This window comes from Talaromyces amestolkiae (assembly GCF_001896365.1).
Source record: "Talaromyces amestolkiae strain CIB chromosome Unknown scaffold23.1, whole genome shotgun sequence".
In the NCBI taxonomy this organism is placed as follows: domain Eukaryota; kingdom Fungi; phylum Ascomycota; class Eurotiomycetes; order Eurotiales; family Trichocomaceae; genus Talaromyces; species Talaromyces amestolkiae.
Window position 1 is genome coordinate 256,804 of NW_024468059.1, and position 23,022 is coordinate 279,825.

At 47.4% G+C, this 23,022-nt stretch overlaps 10 protein-coding genes across 10 annotated transcripts; 6 read left to right on the forward strand and 4 right to left on the reverse strand.

The window, feature by feature from the left end:
- Nucleotides 1–184: 184 nt before the first annotated feature.
- Nucleotides 185–2,037, forward strand: BHQ10_009247 (uncharacterized protein; the record flags this gene model as incomplete). The annotated part of the gene is made up of 2 exons (XM_040882142.1): nt 185–585; nt 1,284–2,037. 2 exons carry the CDS (start codon nt 185–187, stop codon nt 2,035–2,037), a joined length of 1,155 nt encoding a protein of 384 aa, XP_040737749.1.
- Nucleotides 2,038–2,281: 244 nt separating this feature from the next.
- BHQ10_009248 (uncharacterized protein) lies at nt 2,282–3,061 on the reverse strand (the record flags this gene model as incomplete). The annotated part of the gene is made up of 1 exon (XM_040882143.1): nt 2,282–3,061. The coding sequence occupies one exon, from the start codon at nt 3,059–3,061 to the stop codon at nt 2,282–2,284; it is 780 nt and encodes a 259-aa protein (XP_040737750.1).
- Nucleotides 3,062–4,466: 1,405 nt separating this feature from the next.
- BHQ10_009249 (uncharacterized protein) lies at nt 4,467–5,707 on the forward strand (the record flags this gene model as incomplete). Its single annotated transcript, XM_040882144.1, has 2 exons — nt 4,467–4,669; nt 4,732–5,707. 2 exons carry the CDS (start codon nt 4,467–4,469, stop codon nt 5,705–5,707), a joined length of 1,179 nt encoding a protein of 392 aa, XP_040737751.1.
- Nucleotides 5,708–6,719: 1,012 nt separating this feature from the next.
- Nucleotides 6,720–10,856, forward strand: BHQ10_009250 (uncharacterized protein; the record flags this gene model as incomplete). Its single annotated transcript, XM_040882146.1, has 8 exons — nt 6,720–7,052; nt 7,114–7,765; nt 8,873–9,088; nt 9,142–9,236; nt 9,294–9,617; nt 9,666–9,818; nt 9,875–10,242; nt 10,325–10,856. The coding sequence occupies 8 exons, from the start codon at nt 6,720–6,722 to the stop codon at nt 10,854–10,856; spliced, it is 2,673 nt and encodes an 890-aa protein (XP_040737752.1).
- A 420-nt stretch (nt 10,857–11,276) lies between these two features.
- On the reverse strand, nt 11,277–11,849 carry BHQ10_009251 (uncharacterized protein; the record flags this gene model as incomplete). The annotated part of the gene is made up of 1 exon (XM_040882147.1): nt 11,277–11,849. The coding sequence occupies one exon, from the start codon at nt 11,847–11,849 to the stop codon at nt 11,277–11,279; it is 573 nt and encodes a 190-aa protein (XP_040737753.1).
- A 1,082-nt stretch (nt 11,850–12,931) lies between these two features.
- Nucleotides 12,932–13,272, reverse strand: BHQ10_009252 (uncharacterized protein; the record flags this gene model as incomplete). The annotated part of the gene is made up of 3 exons (XM_040882148.1): nt 12,932–12,979; nt 13,045–13,196; nt 13,254–13,272. The coding sequence occupies 3 exons, from the start codon at nt 13,270–13,272 to the stop codon at nt 12,932–12,934; spliced, it is 219 nt and encodes a 72-aa protein (XP_040737754.1).
- Nucleotides 13,273–13,848: 576 nt separating this feature from the next.
- On the forward strand, nt 13,849–14,756 carry BHQ10_009253 (uncharacterized protein; the record flags this gene model as incomplete). Its single annotated transcript, XM_040882149.1, has 2 exons — nt 13,849–14,590; nt 14,647–14,756. The coding sequence occupies 2 exons, from the start codon at nt 13,849–13,851 to the stop codon at nt 14,754–14,756; spliced, it is 852 nt and encodes a 283-aa protein (XP_040737755.1).
- A 290-nt stretch (nt 14,757–15,046) lies between these two features.
- BHQ10_009254 (uncharacterized protein) lies at nt 15,047–17,749 on the reverse strand (the record flags this gene model as incomplete). Its single annotated transcript, XM_040882150.1, has 1 exon — nt 15,047–17,749. One exon carries the CDS (start codon nt 17,747–17,749, stop codon nt 15,047–15,049), a length of 2,703 nt encoding a protein of 900 aa, XP_040737756.1.
- Nucleotides 17,750–18,896: 1,147 nt separating this feature from the next.
- On the forward strand, nt 18,897–20,135 carry BHQ10_009255 (uncharacterized protein; the record flags this gene model as incomplete). Its single annotated transcript, XM_040882151.1, has 2 exons — nt 18,897–19,080; nt 19,129–20,135. The coding sequence occupies 2 exons, from the start codon at nt 18,897–18,899 to the stop codon at nt 20,133–20,135; spliced, it is 1,191 nt and encodes a 396-aa protein (XP_040737757.1).
- Nucleotides 20,136–20,384: 249 nt separating this feature from the next.
- BHQ10_009256 (uncharacterized protein) lies at nt 20,385–21,594 on the forward strand (the record flags this gene model as incomplete). The annotated part of the gene is made up of 2 exons (XM_040882152.1): nt 20,385–20,724; nt 20,798–21,594. 2 exons carry the CDS (start codon nt 20,385–20,387, stop codon nt 21,592–21,594), a joined length of 1,137 nt encoding a protein of 378 aa, XP_040737758.1.
- Nucleotides 21,595–23,022: the final 1,428 nt, after the last annotated feature.

Consider the following 23,022-nt stretch of genomic DNA (forward strand, 5'->3'; position numbering starts at 1 on the left):
CGATATATTGGACGAACGGGTAGTAAATGGCTAGGGCTTTCTCCACAGCCTTTTTCTGTTGTTATCGTCCAGTACTTTCTGCTATTAATGCTCACTGGCTACTCGCATATGAAGCAGTGTCTTATTCGCCAAGCAAAAATATGGCATTCAGCCCAAATTTCCCTATTAAGATGAAAGAGCTATTATGCATACCATCGCTGCTCGCTTTGTGGTTTTCCATACCAGCCTCTTGGGGAACAGCGTTAGCCTACCATTCATATCTTCTACGCAGCTGGGTACAGTCGTTATACAAATCCTCTGCGCCGAGTACGTCTTCTCTCCAGAAACCGCCGGGATCGCAGGCATGGACGAACAGCGCCAGCCCTCAGGCATCAATTTCGTCGATATTGGACTGGAGATGGCACGATCCAGAAAAGCTGGACAGTCTAAATCTGCCCAGCTCACGACTCTCAAGGATGTTCTACTCCAAGCCGGGAACACCCAGGCAGCAACATTTGCCTACGATATATTGAGCTTGTCACAGAGGCCGATGGAGCATCAAAGCCTCTTGATGGGGCTGGTGCGTGCTTTCCTGGACCAAGAGTTGTGGGTTGCAGATTTACATACGACAGTCGATCTTAGCCCAGGAAGGAAAAAAGCGCTCTAGAAGATCATAGTTAGGAAGAGAATCGGCTTCCAGCAAGCGCTAGAGGAGGTGGGCAGGATGTCAGTCGAACTGGCTGAGTTTTGGCGCGGATACGCGCTGTACAGGACTAGAATTCAGATAGCGTTCGGAGGATAAAGATGATTCTTATTTCCTCTGTTGTTGAATTAGTGAAACTTTAGGTTCATGTGTTTCCATTTTTTTGAGATGTAGGAATTGGGATTACCGTCCTTCACGGCGTCATGTAAGCTCTCATTTGATGCATGATTTTCGGCCGCATACAAGTAGTATGTTTCAAAGCCTTATGAAAGGCAGATTATGCTAGATATCATTAAGGCTTGGAAGAATAAGGATCAATCCTGAAATGATTCTTTTGAGAAAATTCGTAGTGATAATCGTAGTGAGAATTGTGAAGGCGTACCTGATTGGGTCCGTCTTGCGCTAGCGGTGTGATATGATTCGACCGATTTGATGATTTCTATTCATTGGCATGGTTGCCTACAGATGCGATCCAATAGGGATAGGTACATATCTCGACACGCTTGAAGTATTTGAAAGTCCATGATCCCACTTGAAGGGTTCGCGTCAATGGATACTCTCTCATCACGGGCCGCCAGCATCATAAGTAATCGATCTATAGGACGAAAATCATAATGTCGACAGCAAAATGCTGCTACGAAGGCTTCGAATGGGAGGGCAATCCTACCGGCCAAAACAGCAAACTTGCCAACAACGACGTTTACATCGCCGGCGACAGCAGCGCATCCGACATCGCCATTTTATACATTGCTGACATGTTTGGATGGACATTTAAAAACAACAGATTACTTGCCGACCATATCGCGCGCGAAGTCGGCGCAACGGTCTATGTTCCTGATTTTTTTGCTGGTGAAGTCATTGACTCGGAGCTCTTGATCAATGATCAGTGGGATAAAATTGATATTGCCGGATTCGCGTACCGGAATCGTCGAGAAGTGCGCGAACCTGAGATATTTGAATGCGCAAAAGCTCTGAGGCAACAGTACAAAAGACTCGGTGCGGTAGGATACTGTTACGGCGGATGGGCGGCAATTCGCCTTGGAGGAGCGGCGAAACTCGTCGATGTGGTCAGCGTCGGACACCCGTCACTATTGACCAAGGAGGATATTGATGCACTTGCTGTTCCCGTACAGTTTCTGGCGCCGGAGATTGATCCGGTGTATACGCCAGAGTTAAAGTTGCATACGTTCCAGACTGTGCCGAAGCTGGGTGTGCCGCTGGATTATCAGCATTTTCCTGGTGTGGTGCATACCTGTCTGGTGCGTGGTGATGAGAGAAAGCCTGGCGAAAGAGCGGCTATGATCAGAGGGAAGAATGCACTTGTCGCGTGGCAGAGTCAGTTCTTGAAGGAGTGATTGTTTATGCCTCCGTGTGTTGCTTCAATGTATTGAATGGAAAGATCAGACCTCGAACTAGTCGTCGACGGTAGAGGCTGGTCCTTGTTAAAGTCACAGATAATTTTACGAGGGTGCACAGTGTATGAAAGCAAAAATTTTTGGTCAATTGATCTAAATTGTCTGTAAAGTCTCCGGGACCAATGCGGCCACCTCCCAAATATCGTACACAGACTCGCTGGCTTTTTCAATTCGAAAGTTCTACTTAGAACTCTGGAACGAAAGGTTCCTCCAATTGGTCCATATATGCTGCAAAAATACTGACTGCCTGAGAATTCGACGCCCATTCGGGATCGGCTCCATAGCGAATCAGAAGTTCGGCAATTTCCGTCGAGCGCCGTATTTTGGCTGCATTAAGAGATAGATCCTTGATTGTTCGGACCGTGTTATCTGTTGGAAAGCCTGTGAACTCAAAGGGCTTGAAACGCGCTTCCAGTGCTTCCATTTTCTCGACGATACGCTCCACCATCTCAGGAGAGCAACCCTCTGCCGCAAGCAAGAGGCTGTAACCCTTTTTGGCCATTACGTCTGCTCCGAGATCAAGGAGATAGTTTGCCATCTGCTCTTTTTGATTGTTCAAAGCGTAATGTAAAGGAGTCTTCCCAAAGTAGTCCTTCTCATCGGGAGCGAATCCTCTACTAATCAGGATCTCAACCAGATCACAGTTGTCCTGTTGGGCCGCCAGGTGGATTAGAGTGGCACGGTACAGACCTGTGTACGCCAAGTTTGACATCGGCGTCTCCTCAAAATAGTTGAGCAATAAGGGGGAGCGCCATTTTCCGATGCAATTGATCCATACAGGCCATGGTAGTCCGTAATATGGATCTGTGGGTGCTTGTTCAGACTTGAGGATTGAGTTGTACAGAAAGGGTGTTAGTAGATACGCGAGGTTTTGATTAGTACGATTTAAAGACGCGAGGTCGGCGTATGAAAGAAAGTCTGCTATACACAGAATAACATCAACTGGCAAATTCATGAAAAGCATCGTGGCGGGTTTGAATGTTCGATTTGCGATTGTTTGTTCTTCGGTTGCGGTGATCTGTAGTATCTGAATGACCAAGTATGAGACCAGACAATTACATCACGAGGTCGACACCTCATATACACAGAATTCGGGAGATTCATTGCTATAATTTCCAGGTAATTGTCGCAGTTATCGCGAGTATGGGACAATCGATCAAGACAATGCCGGAAAATGGTTGCGAAGGTACAACAAAAGTCCAGATTGTCTTTCAAGGGTCCCAATAATACACAACTTGAAAGAAATTGAAGCATTTGCCCAAACACATTTCTGAAAGACTGCAAATAAGTCCATGAATGCTCGAATAATCGATGCATATCGCAACCTGTCGGCAACATTACGATGGATGGCCTGAGGCTGCCGCGCTATACTAAAAATTGTCTGATTGGTCAGATTGGGGGGCAGACAAATAGCCCTAGCTCCTGAGAGATGCCGAATCGGGGAAGACATTGTGGCTCTATTTTGAGGCCAATGCGTTGCTTCGTAGATGCCCAATGAACTTTAACAAGATCAGAGTCTCATGATTTGTGTCCTTGAATCAAATGACATGCTGTGTTGAATCTGTTGATGACCTTCCAGAGCTCGTATGGACTTCGACTTGAGATCAACCCGCCACAGTGGAGATTTCATACATGCAGATACGACTTTCATAGACAGAGAGTCAGATACATGAAGATTGCTACGTCCCGTTACAAAGCCAAGAAGCGCTAGTATTGCTAGCTGCTACTAGGGTCTGTGTTACGGCGGACTCCGTCTTGACATGATAGACCCAGTCGTCGCCCACGTGGAAGCCAGTGCAATTCTCCATTGTGAGGCCATGCAAGTGTCCTGCATCTTCCCTGCAATTCATCCAAGATAATATCGGGACATATTGAAACTTCGAAATGTCTCTTCGAGCCCTTTCTTCTAAGATCCCCGGGTTTCATAGGTAATTTGCTACATTAGAGCATGTAATGCTAATACGGACCACGAAAGCCCTCGAGCTCTGTTCCGCGGTGTCTGACCAATCAATCATTGACATCCGAGCTACTCCACCCCACTATAATACTAGCGGTAATTATCCTCGGTAATTCAAGTTTTTCAGGGCCAAACTTGCCTTATCCGTGCAAGAAGGAAAAAAAGTCTATCTAAACCCCGCCTGCTCTTTACTTTTTATAAAAGCTCGTGTCGCATTTCTTTTTTTCTTCTCTTCTTCTTTTTCTTCCTTCTTTTCTTTGCGCCTTTACTTCCTTAGCAGTGAGCGACTTCAGGGCTTTGCGTTCACATTTGCTGGCGAAAAGCTCCAATCTTATTTGTCTTTCATATATACAGGCTACCTCCCGCTGGTTATCGGAGCCTATCGCATTACATCCACATTCAGTCAGTCAAGATGTCCGAGTATTACGCAAACGACAAGCAGGTCGCTCCTGCGCGACCCGAGGCCGCGGTTCTTTCTGGGGAAGAGAAGAATCAAGTGCACTCTGTTGCGGAGTCGACGGACAACAGCGACCGCCTGGAGCCTGAGCAGGGACGTATGGCGAGAATGTTCACTTATATGAAGACGCGCGATTTCTGGCTTGTCGTTCTTCTTGGGTATGTGTTATTCTCGACTGCGCGAACAAAAGAAACAATTACTGACATTTGTTTGCGTATAGACAAATTATCGCTTTGGCAGATATCAGCTCCTCCACATTCTCGTCCCTTCTCTCCAACAAAGGCACCAGTATCCCGGCTTTCCAAACCTTGTGGGTTTACGTTTTGCTCAACTTGACTTATACCAGCATCACTATCTACAAATACGGCTTTAAGAAATGGTTCCGCCTTCTTTATACCGACTGCTGGAGATATTTCATCCTTTCCTTCTTGGATGTTGAGGGCAACTACTTTATGGTTTTGGCATACCGTTACACCTCGCTGCTGAGCGCTGAGTTGTTCAGTTTCTGGACTATTATTGTCATTGTCATTATCTCCTTCATCTTCTTGAAAGTTCGCTACCACATCACGCAATACCTCGGTGTGTTTGTTGCCTGCGGTGGTATGGGTCTCTTGATTGCTTCCGACTACCTCCGTGGCGCCAACTACCCTGCTGCCGATCAGTTGAAAGGTGACCTTTTTGCTCTTTTGGCAAGCTCTATCTACGCTTTCAGCAACTTGTTTGAAGAGTACATGGTCTCCAAGCGTCCCATGTACGAGGTCATTGGCCAAATGGGTTTCTGGGGTATGTTGATCAATGGTGTTCAGTGCGCCATCTTTGACCGCAGCTCGTTCAACGGTGCTGTTTGGGACGGACAAGTCGGTGGTTATATCGTCGGCTATACTCTTGTTCTTTTCATCTTCTACACTCTCGCCCCCATCCTGCTGCGTATCTCGTCTGCGACATTCTTCAACATTTCTCTATTGACGATGAACTTTTGGGGCTTGATTATTGGTATCCAGGTTTTCCACTACTCGGTCCACTTTTTGTATCCGATTGCTTTCGTCATGATCGTTCTCGGTTTGTTTGTGTACTTCGTCGGTGAGGGAAGACTTGGTGAATCCTTCAAGCCTTGGTTGGGAAAGAACCAGGAACTTGGTGTCGATGGTGTGGGAACTGCTCGTCGTGCCCAGGAAACTGGTCACGCAATCGTCTAAGCTACCTTCTCAGGTGAACGACCGATATTGCTTGCAAAGAGCTGTTGTTGGTGTGGTTACGGTTTGATGTGGATAAGCGTATATGGACGATTTTATTTACTTAATGGTAATTAGAACTTCCACCCAGTCTGCTGAGCAATACTGGTGGAACCTTGCAACGCTACCGTCTCGCTATTTTAACGTTGCTTATAGAATTAATGATGATATCTCATATTCAATTAGATGTTTCATGATAACATTTCTCATATAACTACATACCACGTACCTACTTCGCCAAACATACCATACTTCCGAGCAACCCTCGGTGTTTTGCATAGCGAAACGGAGCCGCCGAAAAAGGGAATCTGGGTCGGTAAGACGTTCTGTAACCGGAAACGCGTGCCTACTGTGAAATGAAGTATGATCAAGAAACCATGTACATACAGTGTGCAACATCAAGAATTAATGCCAGTTGATTTTCGAATATGTTCGTGGATTATCTACTTGCCGTACTCTCGGTAAATAGTCCGTTAGAATTTTGATCGTCCCTCTTCCGCTAATTACCATTGTTTCACAGTTCGGATGATTAATGTGATCTTATTAATATTGAAACAGAAAATATAAGTGATGGGATCTTGCCTAGATTCCCCGTCTCACCATCGATCGATAGCGTAAACCCCGCATCGGGTAAATGAAGGTTTCATCTGGTTTTGTATACGTAGTAAATCAATTTCCACCAATACTGGACAAGTGGGTGAAGAAATCATTTTTTCGTCGTCATCAGTGTTTCAATTCCACGGCTGAATTTTTTTTTGCGGGGATATAAGTTGCTTTTTTCCCCCTGTCGCAAGTTTGTTACTTTTGTTTCTCGGATATTCCTTGCTGATCTTTCGGATGTTTGAAAATTGCTACTTTAGGAAATCTGATACATATTGGGAAATTCCTACAACAGTGTGCCAGCCCATCGGATACACACAACGGACCGGGACACCAATAAAGTACCAAAAGGGTTATCTTCATTTTTATATTAAATATGAGACTATCTCTCCTACTTTCATCTCTTGCCGCCTTCACCTCCCTCGCCTCCGCAAGCCTTCAATACCGCGGTGCCGATATCTCCTCACTCATCGTCGAAGAAGATGATGGCATATCATACAAAAACACGAATGGCGCCAGCGCAAAACTCGAGACTATTCTCGCCGATAATGGTGTGAACACTATTCGGCAACGACTATGGGTTAATCCAAGCGGTGGCACATATGGTTTAGATTATAACCTGGAGCTTGCGGCGAGGATGGTGAAAGCGGGGATGAAAATCTATCTTGATATGCATCTTAGTGATACGTGGGCAGATCCAAGTCATCAAGTATGATACTAACATGCTTATATCTGAGAATTGCTGAAGTGCTAATGTATTTTAAATATAGACAACCCCATCTGGCTGGTCTACAACAGATATCGGCACATTATCATGGCAACTATACAACTACACACTGGATGTCTGCAACAGCTTCGCCGCAGAAAACATCCCCCTTGAGATTGTGTCCATTGGCAACGAGATTCGCGCCGGTCTTTTGTGGCCCCTCGGTTCAACCAGTAGCTACTACAACATTGCTACACTACTCCACTCCGCTGCATGGGGAATCAAAGACTCCAACCTCGCTACTAAACCCAAGATCATGATCCATCTAGACAATGGATGGTCGTGGAGTGAACAATCCTACTTCTATGATACGGTGTTAGCAGAGGGGCCTCTGCTCAAGACGGATTTCGATGTCATGGGTGTCAGCTATTATCCGTTCTACAGCAGCTCGGCTACACTGGCGTCGCTCAAGTCCACTTTGGCTGAAATGGCTTCGACATGGGGCAAAGGGTTGATCGTTGCCGAGACCAACTGGCCATATGCTTGTCCTAATCCAGCATACTCTTTCCCTTCTGATCTGAAAAGTATCCCATTCTCGGCTGCTGGTCAGACGACTTTCTTGAAAGATGTTGCGAGCGTTGTCGCAGGGACAACTAATGGCTTGGGACTGTTCTATTGGGAGCCAGCGTGGATTGGGAATGCGGCGCTTGGCTCTAGTTGTAGTGACAATTTGTTGGTTGATTCGTCTACGGATGTGTTTAGGACAAGTGTAGAGGTGTTCTCAAGTATCTGATGTTGTGAGCGATTCCATTGTGTTCTTTGCTTGCCTGTCTACTTGAAACTTCCTTGTGTACACACAGCAAGCTAGCAATGAAAAACTATCAAATGGTCTGTTAAATGCGAGAAATATAACCGGGATGGGATGAAAGGCTTACCAATGAAAATAGTACTAGGCTACGATCAAAGTGCGGCATCTCAATCTAGAATTTGCACCGCAGGATTTGTAGAATTCCTCGCTTACAGCAATCCGTTTAAGATTCGAAACCTGCCGGCCAGTAAGATCCAGTTCGCGGGTTGATCCTTTCACTCTTGGAGAAAATCGCGGCCTTTGCTCTGATCAATGAAAAGCAAGCCAAAGCCAGGGTCGAATGGACTCGGTTCCTTGAAGTTTTGTTCACGGATCCAATCTAGAGCAACGCTTCGAGCTTCGTAGTTGAGAAAGAATAGCGACGAACGAGGTTGAGCTTTTAACAAATCGAAGCAAAAAGTCAAGTTAAGCTTTCCATGTTCATCGACCACATCTTGCGCATCAAATTCTGGCACAGGTCAACGATGCCAACAATCTTTCCTATAGGGGAACAGGACATTTTCATCTGTTCGGAGAAGTCCAGTTTCTTGTGGAAGAGCATAACGCCAGATCATTAGTCATAGCTCTGGATGAAGCTTTTAGAAGTATATAAACTCAGCCATGACGTTCTTAAGTAGGCGAAGGAGTCTGGTAGTGACTTATTGAAGAGTCGAGTGCGCCTTTAGGGTACTAAAGAACAAAGCGTATATTGAACTAGTCCTTTATAGGATTAGTGGGATGCGATAAGGCCTACAACGATAAGACAATATAACCACTCCACATCCTCCACTTTCCTCCGCTCACCGTTCAGCTTGATGACGAATTATTAATCGGCTTGATCAACTAACTTAGCCCGCATTGCAATCTGCCTATTGCAATGCATCCTCACAACTCCATCCTCTCCAACGTCCATCCTTCATTCCGTTGCTGCCATTGAGCGCAACTGCCTCCTCGAAACCTTCATCGCTCCCGCCAGGTACCGTCGCATCAGCTATGATCAACGACGAAGAGTCTCGGCATGCTCCAGCGTCCGAAGAGACGCCATTGCTCGCAGAAACCAGCGTTGGAGAAACAACAGCATCTTTAGGGCAGAATGGATACGAAAGTGACGATGATGTGGCTCCAACTATTCTCTCGGGAAAACGCGCGTTAGTAGTTGCTTCTGCAGTAGTATGTTTATTGTTTATTCAAGGTATGATATTCAGAATTGCAGTATCTACCGTGTACTACTAACACTGTTTGAAGCTACCAATATTACAACGGTGTCAACGACGCAATCGGATATCGCCGCAGACCTCGACGCATTCTCCAATACACCTTGGCTGACATCAGCATATATGGTTTGTTCACTCATTCCCAACGAACATTGCAACAGCTACTGATATATGTGGTTGTAGATTTCTGTCGCTAGCCTCACGCCAGTAGGAGGTCGCCTGTCGCAGATTTTCTCTCTTCGTGCCATTTTATCCCTATCAAGCCTTCTCATATCGATCGGTTTATTGATTACAGCCACTGCTCAGACATTTCCCGTCTTCATCGTTGGGCGCATCATTACTGGGTTAGGGTCTGCTCTGATATACTCAACACAGACTATAATCGCCTTGGAACTGTCTTCAAAGAAACGACGAGGACTTCTCATAGGATGCGTATATACGACTGTCACAGTGGGTATTGCAGCTGGGGCTATTATAGCCGGTGCTATGACCCCGAGGTTTGGATGGGTAGGTGCTCTTAACGCTACTTCCTCGTGTTACTGACTTATGAGACAGCGGTCACTATATTACATACAATCGCCGATATGTTTTATCCTTACCCCAGTTCTATACCTAGCAATTCCACCAACCGGCCAGGACAAGGAATCCAAACCTGAGTCTTTTAGAAAGAGGCTCGCGCGAATTGACTATTGGGGGATCTTGACAATGGTTCGTTACTCAATGATACTAGACGGGTTGATACCTCTTCCTAATTCAACGCTTAGACTGCAGCAAATGTCCTGTTGCTCTATTCACTTTCTAGGCCCAACATCTCCTATACATACATCGCCATCTCTCTGGTTCTATTCGTAATCTTCCTTGCAGTTGAATCAACACCGGCAATTGCTCCTGAACCTATTGTTCCAATTTCTATTGTTCGTTCTCGCGGAGTCTTATTGTCCGGTATTTCATCAACCGGCATCATGATGGCCCGCTGGGCGATTCTATTTTACCTGCCTGTATATGGCATTGCGGTGCGCGGGTGGAGTCCCGCGGAAGGTGGTGTTATCATGATTCCTACCAATGCTGGTTTTGCCTTGGGTGGGCTTTTAGTGGGCTGGATACACATTCGGAAGGCTACAAGTTACTATGTGTATGACTCCTACATTCCCTTGCTTTAAATTTACTAACATGTGAAGATCATCTTTGGTCATTTCAATACTCTTCATGTTTAGTTGTCTATTGATTGCCGTCCTCTCGACTCCCAACTCATCGGTCATTCTTTATGCGATCGTCCTCTTCACAAACGGATTTACCTGTGGCGCGTTTTTGAACTACACGGTATCGCATGTCCTCCACCTCACAGCCCCTTCAACACATTACATTGTCACGGGCCTTATTTCAACGTTCCGATCTACCGCCGGTAGTTTCGGATCTGCCATCGGTGGCGGTATTTTCTCGCGAGTGTTGAGACGCCGTCTTGAAGAAGGGTTCGCTGACGGCAGCTACGATGACGGCGCCATCGCTGATGATCAACAGGAATTGATCCGAAAGCTAATGGGCAGCCCTGCTCTAGTGTGGCAGTTGGAGGGATATGAAAAGCAAGCAGCTATTTCAGCATATCAGGATGCGCTGCGGGCAATGTTTTTGGCAGGTGTAGCGTTGGTCTTGGTGATGACATTTGCCCAGGCGGGTACTGGGTCAACCAAAGGGGTTGAGGCTAATGAGGATGAAGTCGACGTCAACGCCCATGACCATGAGGATTAATTCAAGTTACATAGACATTTATATTACTTAGGTACATAGAACCATGATACACGTACAGTTTGGGGCTCAGAAGTCCTGCGATTAGAATTGAATCATTCATTATTGTCATTCAGTTCTACCATACAGCGAATTACAATCGACTCTATGAGGGCTTATTAGAGAATTAGGAAGAATAATTTTCAAATGAATGAAGTTGATTATATCAGCTAACTATTGGACATCAGGGTCGTGTTGTACAAGACGATGGTAATAGGAAACAACCAAGCACCGCGCAATGCAAATCGTTGGAGAAATCATAATGAGCGAAAGAGTTGGGTAAATCGAGAAAGAAGTCGAATTTAACGTTCAGCTCTTCATGAATGTCGAGAAGATATCGAATAAACCCCTCAAATTGTGATTATTGTTGTTGAGTAGGTGAATTTACTCAATGCTGATCTTGCGACTAGCAGGAGGGGCAGCCTTGGGCACCACAAGCGAAAGCACACCATTCTTCAGACTAGCCTTGACGCCATCCTGGTCAACGCGACTGGGGAAGTTGAATGAGCGATGGAACTCGCCAACCGAGCGCTCGCTGACCCAGTACTTGAAGTTGTGCTGGGTTGACTTTGAGACTTCCTTCTTATCAGAGGACTTTTGGACGGCTGTCTCGTTGCCAGTGCTAGATTCAGCCTCATCTTCGACAGATGCTGGCTTGGGAGAAGTCTCGTTCTCGGCGTTGCCGGAGTGGTATTCGCGGACGGCGCGGCCCTTGATGTTTAGAGTCTGAGGGTCGGAGAATTCAATTTCAATGTCCTTTTGAGCAATACCGGGCAGTTCGCCGTCGAGGTGATAGGCGTCCTTGGACTCGCGGACGTCGAAGCGCGGAGCGAAGCTGGAGATGCTGCCTGAGGATGAGGAGGATGCATGGCCGCTGCGTCCGGAGCGGTGCAGATCGTAGTCGTCGAGGAGACGGAAGAGAGGTGCGAAGTCACCGGTACGAGGGAAGAGAGTCATTTTTGATTGATGGATTGGTTTGAAGATTGGAGAGATGCGAATTTGAGAAGTTGTTGAGAAGTTGTAGACTTGCTATTTGCTTTGCTTTGATTGTGATTTCTGATGAATGAAGGGTCATCATGGCCAGAGGTGAGGGGAGTATATATACCCATCACTGGGTATTCTCGAATCTGCCATGGTGGTGGTGGTGCAATGTCGTGATGATTGTAGAATCCTCCAGATGTTGCGGATGATAGAGCTGGACGGTTGTGGAGCATTCCAGAATCTTGACTGGGGAAAGCGGGTGGCGATGGAGTGGGGCCGCGCTAAGTCAAAGCTTGACCAAAGAGGAAATCAGTCCAGCTTCGTTCAACATCTGGATCGTTCCGTGCTCGAGATACTCATTGATTGAGGGGACACCCTGCAGCCATCATACGATAATACTCAAAGTTATTGTGTACGCCTTCAAGAGTAGCAACGAATAGCGTATGGTTTTCGAGACTCTTCTATGCCCGATGGCATGACTTGACGTTCATCACGTAGCGAAAAATATTCATTCTCACGAAAATTGATTAATATTGACGTCGTTTATAATTGATTTGGATCTAGATGCTTCCATATGTTGACTACAGTGCTTCGATGAATGCAACAATTCAGAAAATTCTTTCGGTCCGTGAGATATGACATTCAATCAATAACCAATGGGGATTCATAGAATATCGCAGTCCATATGATGCGCAACAACATCCCCCTCAATCAGCATAGTATTCACTTCCGACACTCGACGGTTCGACGCACGACAACCGTCAGGTGGCAATCTTGACTCGACGAAGGTACGATTGGAGCTGGAAGAACTTTCCACAAGCGGCTATTGATTCTTGCAGTTCTTGGCGACTCCATCGTTCTATATGGTTGAGGGTTGTATTGTCTGATGATACCGCAGATTTGTCGGAGAGGTGGACTTGCTTTTCGATCTGCACGTTGAGCACGATCGTATTCGCAATGCATTCGTAATTCGCAAGAACCCCTAGACGTAACGAATCGACATTCGCAAAGTAATCGCTCGCATACAGCGTGCGACCGCATACGTAAACTGGACCATATCACTCCGACTCCGACTCCTCAGGTTGCATAACCTTCTGATCAAGCTCCTATCCCCAGCACCCCAAAAGTCAGCACCCCCTATAGAATCGTAAACCCAACTCGGCAAACGCACCTGACCCAATCTCTCCTTCAGGTTCTGGAGCTGACTCTCCTTTATCACTAAGTGGCGGTCATCGTCTAGATCTTCCACGATGTAGTCGTGTTTCTCTTCGTCGTATTTGAGGATGATGGCTTTGACGGAGGGATCGCATTCGACGAGGACTCCTTTCTTGTGTCAGCGACGCAGTATTTTAAGAGTTAGCACGCAACAGTATTCGTTACCTTTCACGGCGCGAGGCATGGTTCGAGCTGATGGTTGTAGCGTTCGTTAGGCAAGAGAGAAGGAAAAGGTCGAAGGACGGTGAACTATCCGAAGTTAAGTGGGGCTGATAGCAATCTCTCATTGGCGCGTGTCGTAACGGCCAATGGATGATCTCACATGCAAATCGATAGAGCTCATATCCAACAAAGACTTCATCATTCAGACAACACAAGCAGTTGATATTCTCTAATCAAAAGGAGTTTCAGTTAAGGTTCCCCTCGGTAGATAATCATTGCCTGCAGTGAACGTACCAATCGAATAACGTTCAGATATTGACGCTATACCAAAAACATCAACCTCGGCAGCCGGCTAGGTCCTGGGGTACGCTTACGTTGGAAGTGCTCACGTTGGACGCAACGACATCTAAGTCTCGACTATTCGAAGATTTAACCAGACTTTAGCAGATCCGGCTTTGATTCTGTCCGTTGTTTGGGCTTCCAGTTCGTGCAACATCTTTTGAGAGCTTCACTCGAGACGCCAACATATATATTCATAAGCTTGACGTCTAAAAGTTTCCTGTAATTTCGACCTCCACGACAAGACAAAAAAAGCAACATGGCCTCCCAATTCCCCTCATACAAATACTTCAACCTCACATTCCCGCGCGAATATGTCGCACACGTTGAAACCAACCGCCCCGACAAACTGAACTCCTACTTCGAGGCAATGTGGCTCGAACTCCGCACCGTCTTCAACGCCCTCAGCGACTCTCCCGACGTCCGCGCCATCGTATTCTCGGGCGCCGGTGACCGCGCATTCACAGCTGGGTTAGACGTCAAAGCCGCTTCTCAGGGACTCCTAGCTCCTCAAGACGGAGGGAAATCGACAGATCCGGCAAGGGTTGCCACGCAGCTAAGACGACACATTGACGAATTCCAGGATTGCGTTTCGAGTATAGAGAAATGCGAAAAGCCTGTCATAGTCGCTATGCACGGCGTAGCCTATGGTCTAGCGATTGATTTGAGTGTCGCGGCTGATATTCGGTTATGCGCGAAAAATACTGCGTTCTCTGTAAAGGAAGTCGATATTGGGCTTGCGGCTGATATCGGCACGTTGACTCGATTGCCCAAGGTGGTGGGAAATTATGGGTGGGTGAAGGAGGTGGCGCTTACGGCGAGGGTGTTTGGGGCCGAGGAGGCGCTAAAGGTTGGGTTTGTGAGTGGTGTGTATGAGAGTAAGCAGGAGACGGTGCAGAAGGCGGTTGAGTTGGCAACGTTGATGGCGCAGAAAAGTCCAGTTGCGGTACAGGGGACGAAGGAATTGTTGAATTATTCAAGGGATCATTCGGTTAAGGATGGTAGGTCTTCTCTGTTCGTATATGGAATGCGAACCGATACTGATTGTTTACTGCAGGACTACGGTATACAGGTGTCTGGAACAGTGCTGCTGTGCAGGCAAAGGATGTTTCTGCCGCGGTGCTTTCAGGGATCGAGAAACGAGTTCCTACGTTCGAGAAATTGTAGATGAAACATGATTTCTCGCTTCTTTGTACATATGCCTTTTCTTGAATGATTAAGTATCAAATAATCGAATGAAAGCGTTTATGGAACATGGGTGTGAAAATCATGAATTGCTAATTAATGCTCTTAGCGCTCTATAATATCAATGTTCATGAGACAGTATAGTAAATGCAATTCATAAATCGTGGTTATCATCACATCATGGCACACAGCACGTAGACAGTGCTCGAAGTTTGCGCTTGTCTTGATAAAGGTATTAGAAATGAAAGGATTAAGAAATAATGAAGAAGAAATCAGTGGCTTCGTTCGTGGGCCATTTCGTTCAGGACTACACGAACGCAGCCTCTCTTCTCAATCCGTTGATAGTAAGTCGACAGATACGGATATCGTGATGACCCCGAGATGACACCTTTCTGCGTCTCAATTTGGTGTAGAATGGGCCATAAAGCGATATCGTCGATAGTCAGGGCTGACCCCGAGATGTAATGTTGGTCAGCTTCTCGTAGTCTTTCGTTCCAAGAAGACAATAGTCCGAATTCGGCCTTGCTACCGCTGAGCAAGTATTCATGCCAGGCTGTTCCCAGCTGAGTAATTTGGATCAAATGATCCCCTCCACGGACAACTTCTACACCGGGTCTCGTAAGCTCGGAGCTTGGGTTGAGCGAAGCAAGATGGACTAATATCTGAATGTCGCCAGTAATCACCGTGTTCCCGTCCGGACTGGTGTATACAATTTGCTGGATATCCATTGTTTCCGGCGGTTGGACAACATAACGCATGCCATTCTCGGTCAGACACAATCTTACTCGCATATCTGTGATTGAATCACCACTCAATGCTATTTGGGCAACCGCTGGCTCGACGAAATTGACCACGTCGAATCCTTGACCATAAACCGCATCCCAGTCGAACTCGGTCTCTCGGTTCTCAGAACCAAATGCACGAATGAGTCTTTCAGCTTCAGATGCATCTCCATGAATGACTTCCCGCGCAGCATCAGCTCGCTCAGAGACAGCACCCTGCCCCCATATGGTGCCTTGACCTGGATTGATAAACGTGCCAATGTTTCGGAATGTTAATGAAATGCGTTCGCCATTATAAGCTTTCTCTTCACGAGATTTCTCAGATTCAGGTCGTTTGTCAGGACGGATACCATGCAGCCATTTTGTGTTTGACTGCGGTCCAAGTATGAACATGGAACCATGAGGCATAGGTACTTGTTGCTTCTGGCGGCCGTCTTCGCCGTCAGTAGAAGCAGACTTTTTCGTTCGTAGAGTCATTACTCGCTGAGCACCTAACGAGACGTTGACAATTGATGATCCACGCACGATATCAAGAGTTTTATCGGAATGCTCCGAAATATTGTCTTGACCGTCACGGTACATCTGTATCAGCGCATGGTTCAAAGGATGGCCTACAATCTGCTCCGCGCAAATGCGAACTGCATTGACTGTCTGAGTGAACGACTCAAGGAGAGGAGACTCGTCGGCGGGATGACGGTAAATTGGAAAAGATTTGTCACGAGCAATCAGACCCTGGACAGCCACCAGGCGTGGAACTTGGCCCGACAGATGATACATCTTTTGCCAGTTCACTTCCTTTTGTATTCTTCCAAAAGCATCCGTAGGTAAGTCAAGATTATACACAATCCGAGAATCACCTTCTGCAATGGAGTCTTCAGGCCCCAGATAGTCTTTGCCAATCCTCTTCTTCTTCTTGGCGTGTGTTGTTTCCGCTATCGGTGGCGACGGCAGAGACGTGGGAGCAGAAGATTCAGGTGAAGCAGCATTCGGAGCTTTGTTGGGGGTGGTAGTATGCACAGGAGAGGTAGAAGCTCTTCCAAGGGTAACCGAGTCTGCAGCAGATGAACCGGGGCGACGCGAGGAGGGAGATTTTCCGGACTTTGTACGACGAACTCTTGAAGGATTCATACCCGAAGCGCGCGCCTCTCTCATCCCGCGGGATGTGGAAGCTCGGGAATATTTCGACGGCGGTAAAACTATGGGCTCATCATCGTAGTCATATGGATTGTCATCTGCTTCAATTATGTCGGCTGCATGAACATTGGTTTTGGAGGACGGTGTTGCGGTAGGTTCCGCAATTGAAGATCGTTTCGTGACAGGAGAGTTTTGAACGGCGAGATGACCCAAGACATTTTCGATGCCAGATGGCGGGGTCATATTTGACTGTACCAAAGTCTCTGATTGAGCAGCGACTGGATGGGCAGGGCTTGACGCATGGGCAATCTTGTGGGTCTCTTCCCAATCCTCCTCCTCAAGCAGCTCCTGCACGGATATACCATTGGCACCCACGATATCTGCAAGGCGCCGAACAGCTTCTTCATGGCGCGCAAAACTGCGATATCCCATGCAATCCTCTATCAACGTGATAGCAAACCCCTGTTGTGCAGCATCCAGTGCCGTGGCATACACCGAGACGTTGGACAAACTTCCGCAAATATACAACTCAGTAACAAAGCGGGAACGTAGCGACAAGACCATACCGGGAGACTGCAACGCCGAGTAGTCCGATTTCTCAATGACAATATCATGTTCGTGATCGATAGCTGCAAGGATAGGGGCCGGGAACTGCACGCCAGCCGTCTGTGGCAGACAAGCGGGGTCCGGCCCTGACAGAAAGGCTTCCGGATCGACCGCGTCGTTCACATCGCTGCTACTGTCTTCTCGTCCATGACGTCCCTTTTTCTGATTTTTTGTATCCAACGGACCAGCCGAAGTGATGATTATTTCGCTTCCATAGTCGTCGATGACCGGACGTGACCCCTCATATTGAGTCCGCACCCACACAACTTCTCCTGTGCGACGGAAACTCTGGACAAGGCCGGGAATCAAGTCTATAAAGTCGAGGGTTTTTCGAACGGGGAGTCGGCCATTCGGACGCACGAAATCGTTTTGAAAATCAAGAATTAATAGCGCTTTCCTCGTTTCGATGGACGGAAGGTTGGAGAACGAAGAGAAGAGGGCAAGCGGGTTCATGGCGTCGTAGACCGCATGGTCTGTTCGGTTGCGAAAGCCACAAGAAGTACAACAGTCCTATTTTTTCCCTGAGAGACACAAGAGAGAATCGGAGTGTGTATCGAAGGGTGAATGTCGAATGAACGAGCGACACCAGTCACATAGCTGAGGACTGTCTTAATTTGTACCACCCACACAAGAGGGGAAGGCGAGTTTTGTGTTGGAGGAAGCTCATCCTCAGAAGGAATGGCCGTATGCGACCACTTCCGCAGGCCAATCACATCGCCAGCCGGCGTGCTTTTTCTTTTTTGATCGACCCTAGGTACTGCCTAACACTGTACGTACACATGAGTTACAGGACGCATCTCAACAGTTTCTGTGCGTCCAATGCAGAGGTACTACGGTGGAAGCTCGGAATCATTCTCCGACATAACACCGTGGTACATATGCCATGTATTAATTATACTAACTATCAGGAAATGGGGACACTTCAAATAATAGATCCCCCACCAACAAGAATCACCAATTTTTAAGATTTAAAACATGTACATATCATATCAATCTAGAAGTTCAGCTGCGACCGCCACACATAACGGCCTGAGTCTGTTTGTTTGCAGCGTTTGTCTCCAATCTGCACTATACCCAATATGGAACAGCGCATTCATTCTATGATGCAAAGATCCTTGCTCCGTATCGGTGCGTGCTCAGTGACTCACTACGGCATGCCGCAAGCTATGAGCTACAAACTGGATCTGCATAGTAGAGTTATCGATTAAGACTCGCCGGAGATCGTGTTCCATCCCCCAGACCACAAATGGCACAAGAGGATGAATTTGACTGGCCAGACAAAACGTGATTGGCCAGCTCCGATATCGGTGGCGCCTAGTCGGTCAGTAAATCGGCGCCGCGGAGGAAAAGCCCAACTCCGGCAGTGCCAGGGTCACCTGACCGACCCCAGCATTTTTTCGGGGAAAGCTCCTCCCCTCGCAGCGGTGATTCATTTTTTAAAAGGGCTGCTCATCCCACCGTCTTTTGACTTTTTCTTCTTCAATTCAATTCAATCCATCTCACTCTCCACTCTACCTGGTCAATTGTGTGTATCAATTGATCAATCGTCACTTTTCTCTTCCATTCTTTATCCCTTTTCACATCTACGCACACATACACAATGGCCTCCAAGACCATCCCTCGCGCTCTGCGCCTTTCCACTCGCGTAGCTGTCCCTCGTCGCACATTTGTCTCGGTTACTCGAGCTCGCCCTAGCGTTGTCGCTGCCACCCGTGCTCCTGCTGCTGTGGCCACTCGCGGAATCAAGACCATTGACTTTGCTGGCACCAAAGAGGATGTTTACGGTAAGCTGCCTGCTGCATCTGCGTTGTGTACCCACACTAATTGAGTAGAACGTGCCGACTGGCCTCGTGATAAGCTCCACAGCTACTTCAAGAACGACACCCTCGCTCTCATCGGCTACGGCTCCCAGGGTCACGGTCAGGGTCTCAACCTCCGTGACAACGGCCTCAATGTCATCATTGGTGTCCGTAAGGATGGTGCTTCCTGGAAGGAGGCCATTCAGGATGGATGGGTCCCCGGAAAGAACTTGTTCGATGTCGAGACCGCCATCAACAAGGGTACCATCATCATGAACCTTCTCTCCGATGCTGCCCAGTCCGAGACCTGGCCCCAGATCAAGCCTCTCCTCACCAAGGGAAAGACCCTCTACTTCTCCCACGGTTTCTCCCCCGTTTTCAAGGACTTGACCAAGGTCGATGTCCCCACCGATATCGATGTTATCCTCGTCGCCCCCAAGGGTTCCGGCCGTACCGTCCGCTCCCTCTTCCGTGAGGGCCGTGGTATCAACTCTTCCATTGCCGTCTTCCAGGATGTCACTGGCAAGGCCAAGGAGAAGGCTGTTGCCATGGGTGTTGCTGTTGGATCCGGTTACCTTTACGAGACCACCTTTGAGAAGGAGGTCTACTCCGACTTGTACGGTGAGCGTGGTTGCCTCATGGGTGGTATCCACGGTATGTTCCTTGCTCAGTACGAGGTTCTCCGTGAGCGTGGCCACTCTCCCTCTGAGGCCTTCAACGAGACTGTTGAGGAAGCCACTCAGTCTCTTTACCCTCTCATTGGAGCCAACGGCATGGACTGGATGTACGCCGCTTGCTCCACCACCGCCCGTCGTGGTGCCATTGACTGGTCCCCCAAGTTCAAGGACGCCTTGAAGCCTGTCTTCGACGAGCTGTACACCAGCGTCAAGACCGGAAAGGAGACACAGCGCTCTCTGGAATACAACTCACAACCCGACTACCGTGAGCGTTACGAGAAGGAGTTGGAGGAGATCCGCAACTTGGAGATCTGGCGCGCCGGAAAGGCTGTCCGCTCTCTCCGCCCTGAGAACCAGAAGTAATCGTTGATCGATTTTTTTTATGACTGGCCTGTAATGTAGATACCTAATGAAAAAGTGTTTATTCTTTCAATTCCACGCAAGTACATCTAAAATGTCGTAGCTTGAGCTTGATTAGATAACGATAAGCGCATTAGCCCGATCTAAGTCGGCATCATCTCCGTGATGCGTAGCGTACCCCTCACCACATCTTCGCATCGTATAAAGCTTTCATACAATCTCCCACCAGCAATTAACATTCAACCCGCCAACATGACTGACGCCAAGAACCACCTCCCCCTTACCCGCGCCAACATCTCCAAAGCCCACGAAATCATAAAACCATACATCCACCGCACCCCGCTCCTCACCAACACGACTCTCAACACAATCGCCTCAACGCCACAATCCGTGTCTGATCTAGTCGGAACACCATGGGAAGGTACTGAGACAAGGCCTGCGAATCCAACGATTAGGTTTTGGTTCAAGTGCGAGAATTTGCAGAGGATAGGCGCGTTCAAGGCTCGGGGCGCGTTTCATGCGCTGATTAGAGTTATTGATGAGTTGGGGGAGGAGGAGGTTAGGAGGAGGGGGGTTGTGACGCATAGTTCTGGTTAATCTATCCCCCACTCCTATTCACACCCAGTAGTGAATGCGAATACAAGCTGACATCAGAGAAATGGTAGGTAATCATGCACAAGCCCTCGCCCTCGCAGGCAAAACGTTGAACATCCCCGCGCACATCGTCATGCCATCGATAAGCACACCGAGCAAAATCGCATCAACCCAATCACTCGGCGCAAATGTCGTTTTTTCGGGCAGCACGGAACCGGAACGCACGGCTGTTATGAAGGAGATTCAGGAAAAGACGGGTGCTATTTTCGTGCCGCCCTATGATCATCCGGATATTATACTCGGGCAGGGCACGACGGGTTTGGAGATCGAGGCGCAGTTTGAGGAAGCACAGCAAGGGAAAAAAGCGTTAGATGCGGTTTTCACGCCGATTGGAGGTGGAGGGTTGAACGCTGGTGTTGCGACGTGGTTTTCGGAAGCCGCGAAAGTAGGAGCAAAGAAGACGCTGGTGTTTGGCGCTGAGCCCTCCTTTGAAGGTGCGGATGATTGTAGGCGAGGTCTGGCGGCTGGCGAGCGTGTGTCGGCTGTGTCGTCAAAGACTATAGCAGATGGACTTAGAACGCCTGTGGGATTGAATAATTGGGCTGTTATATCAGACCCCAGCAAAGTGGCCGGTGTGTATAGCGTGACAGACGATCAGATCAAGAAAGCTATGAGATTGGTGTTGGAGAGGATGAAGGTGGTTGTTGAGCCCAGTGCTGTGGTTGGGTTGGCGGTATGTTTGTTTGATGAGGACTTTAGACGGAAGGCTGAAAAGGAGGGTGGTGATGAGGGGTGGGATATTGGGATTGTGTTTAGTGGTGGGAATACGACTGTTGAGGCTATTGCGGCTCTGTTTGGGTCGAAGTAGTAGATGTATATATGTACATTGATACTAAAGAACATTGTTCAAACTCTATTTGAGTCGAGATAGACGGATAATTTCCATGCATTGGCTGTGTTGATGTGATTTAGCATCGTTCTTGGGGTCATTAACATTGAAGGTGTGGTCTGTTCATGATATAACCAATCCCGACATTGCAAGAAGATTGAGTGTTCATCTCTTGACTATACGCTTTTGGACATTGAGTGTGTTTCAGACCCTGAGAAATCATGCTTTAGCTAATAAACCCAACATTTCTTGAGATATACACACCATCTGGCAGAACAACTGCTTAATATTTTCATGATACATCACCACGAGAACAATCAAAAACATAGTAATAATCCCGCCAGATATCATGAATCTTAAACGATAGGAATCCTTGAGAGAGCGGAATTCGGCTGGAGGCTGTTGATGTGTATCTTCATCTTCGTCGTCGAAGTCATTTCGGAGCCTTGAGTAGCGGTAGTTTGACATTTGGGGAGTATCATGAGTCGTTAATGAAGTGAAATTCTTTCGGATACCTATAACTAGTCGAGGTGAGAAGTCAGACAGAAGGACTAACACGTAGTTAGAGCTCGCAAACATACAATCTGAGAACTTGATCTGACAAAGAAAATGACGAAGCGGGGTTATGTGAAATCAGCAGTCGACAAGGCTGAGAAACCATGACAGCTGAAAGGCGCATCCCTGTTCCTATTCAGCCGCAAGACCATAGAGCAGCTCAGACACTACCGGAAGTTCATACTACTATAGAGTACTACAAGACATTGGCTCTTGATCTCCGGATGCGTATAAATCAAACACAGAATAGCATACATCGTATCCAAGTCCCGTTCAGGGGAGGTTGAAAGCCTAGTTCTCTATGTATACACCAGTGATATACGTACGATACATGAGTCATGCTCTATAGATCTGACTTTACCGGATCGTTCATGCGCGGCAAATGTCCAATTGATGCAAGCGGTGTTGTCCATAAACGTTGCCGAGTCTAGGTCCAATTTTCTAGGGTCGAGATCTTGTTGGAATTATCCAACTTCATAGAAGTTCCTCGCAAAGTCGGACATCCACAAAGTAGCTACGTGATGAGCTTTCACAAGGTCGGTCACTGTGGGAACCATAGTTACGTGCTAATTAGATTTTACCAGGGTAGGTTCAGATTATAGTATTACTGCTCGATGAGCCACTCGCCCAGTAGCTTTGGACAAGGCTACACAGATCGATTAGGGGTTGAATCTTGCAGATGGGAGATCTCGGCCAAGAAAAACAAATCCGGCGAAGCATCAAGATATTTGTAATGAAATAGTAAGTTTCTAGAAATTTGACAGTAGTTAACGCCAGTCAACTACGGCTGAGGAACATATAAATGAGCAGATAGGAAGCCCAAATCAAGTAATTGATCAAACGATTATGTGG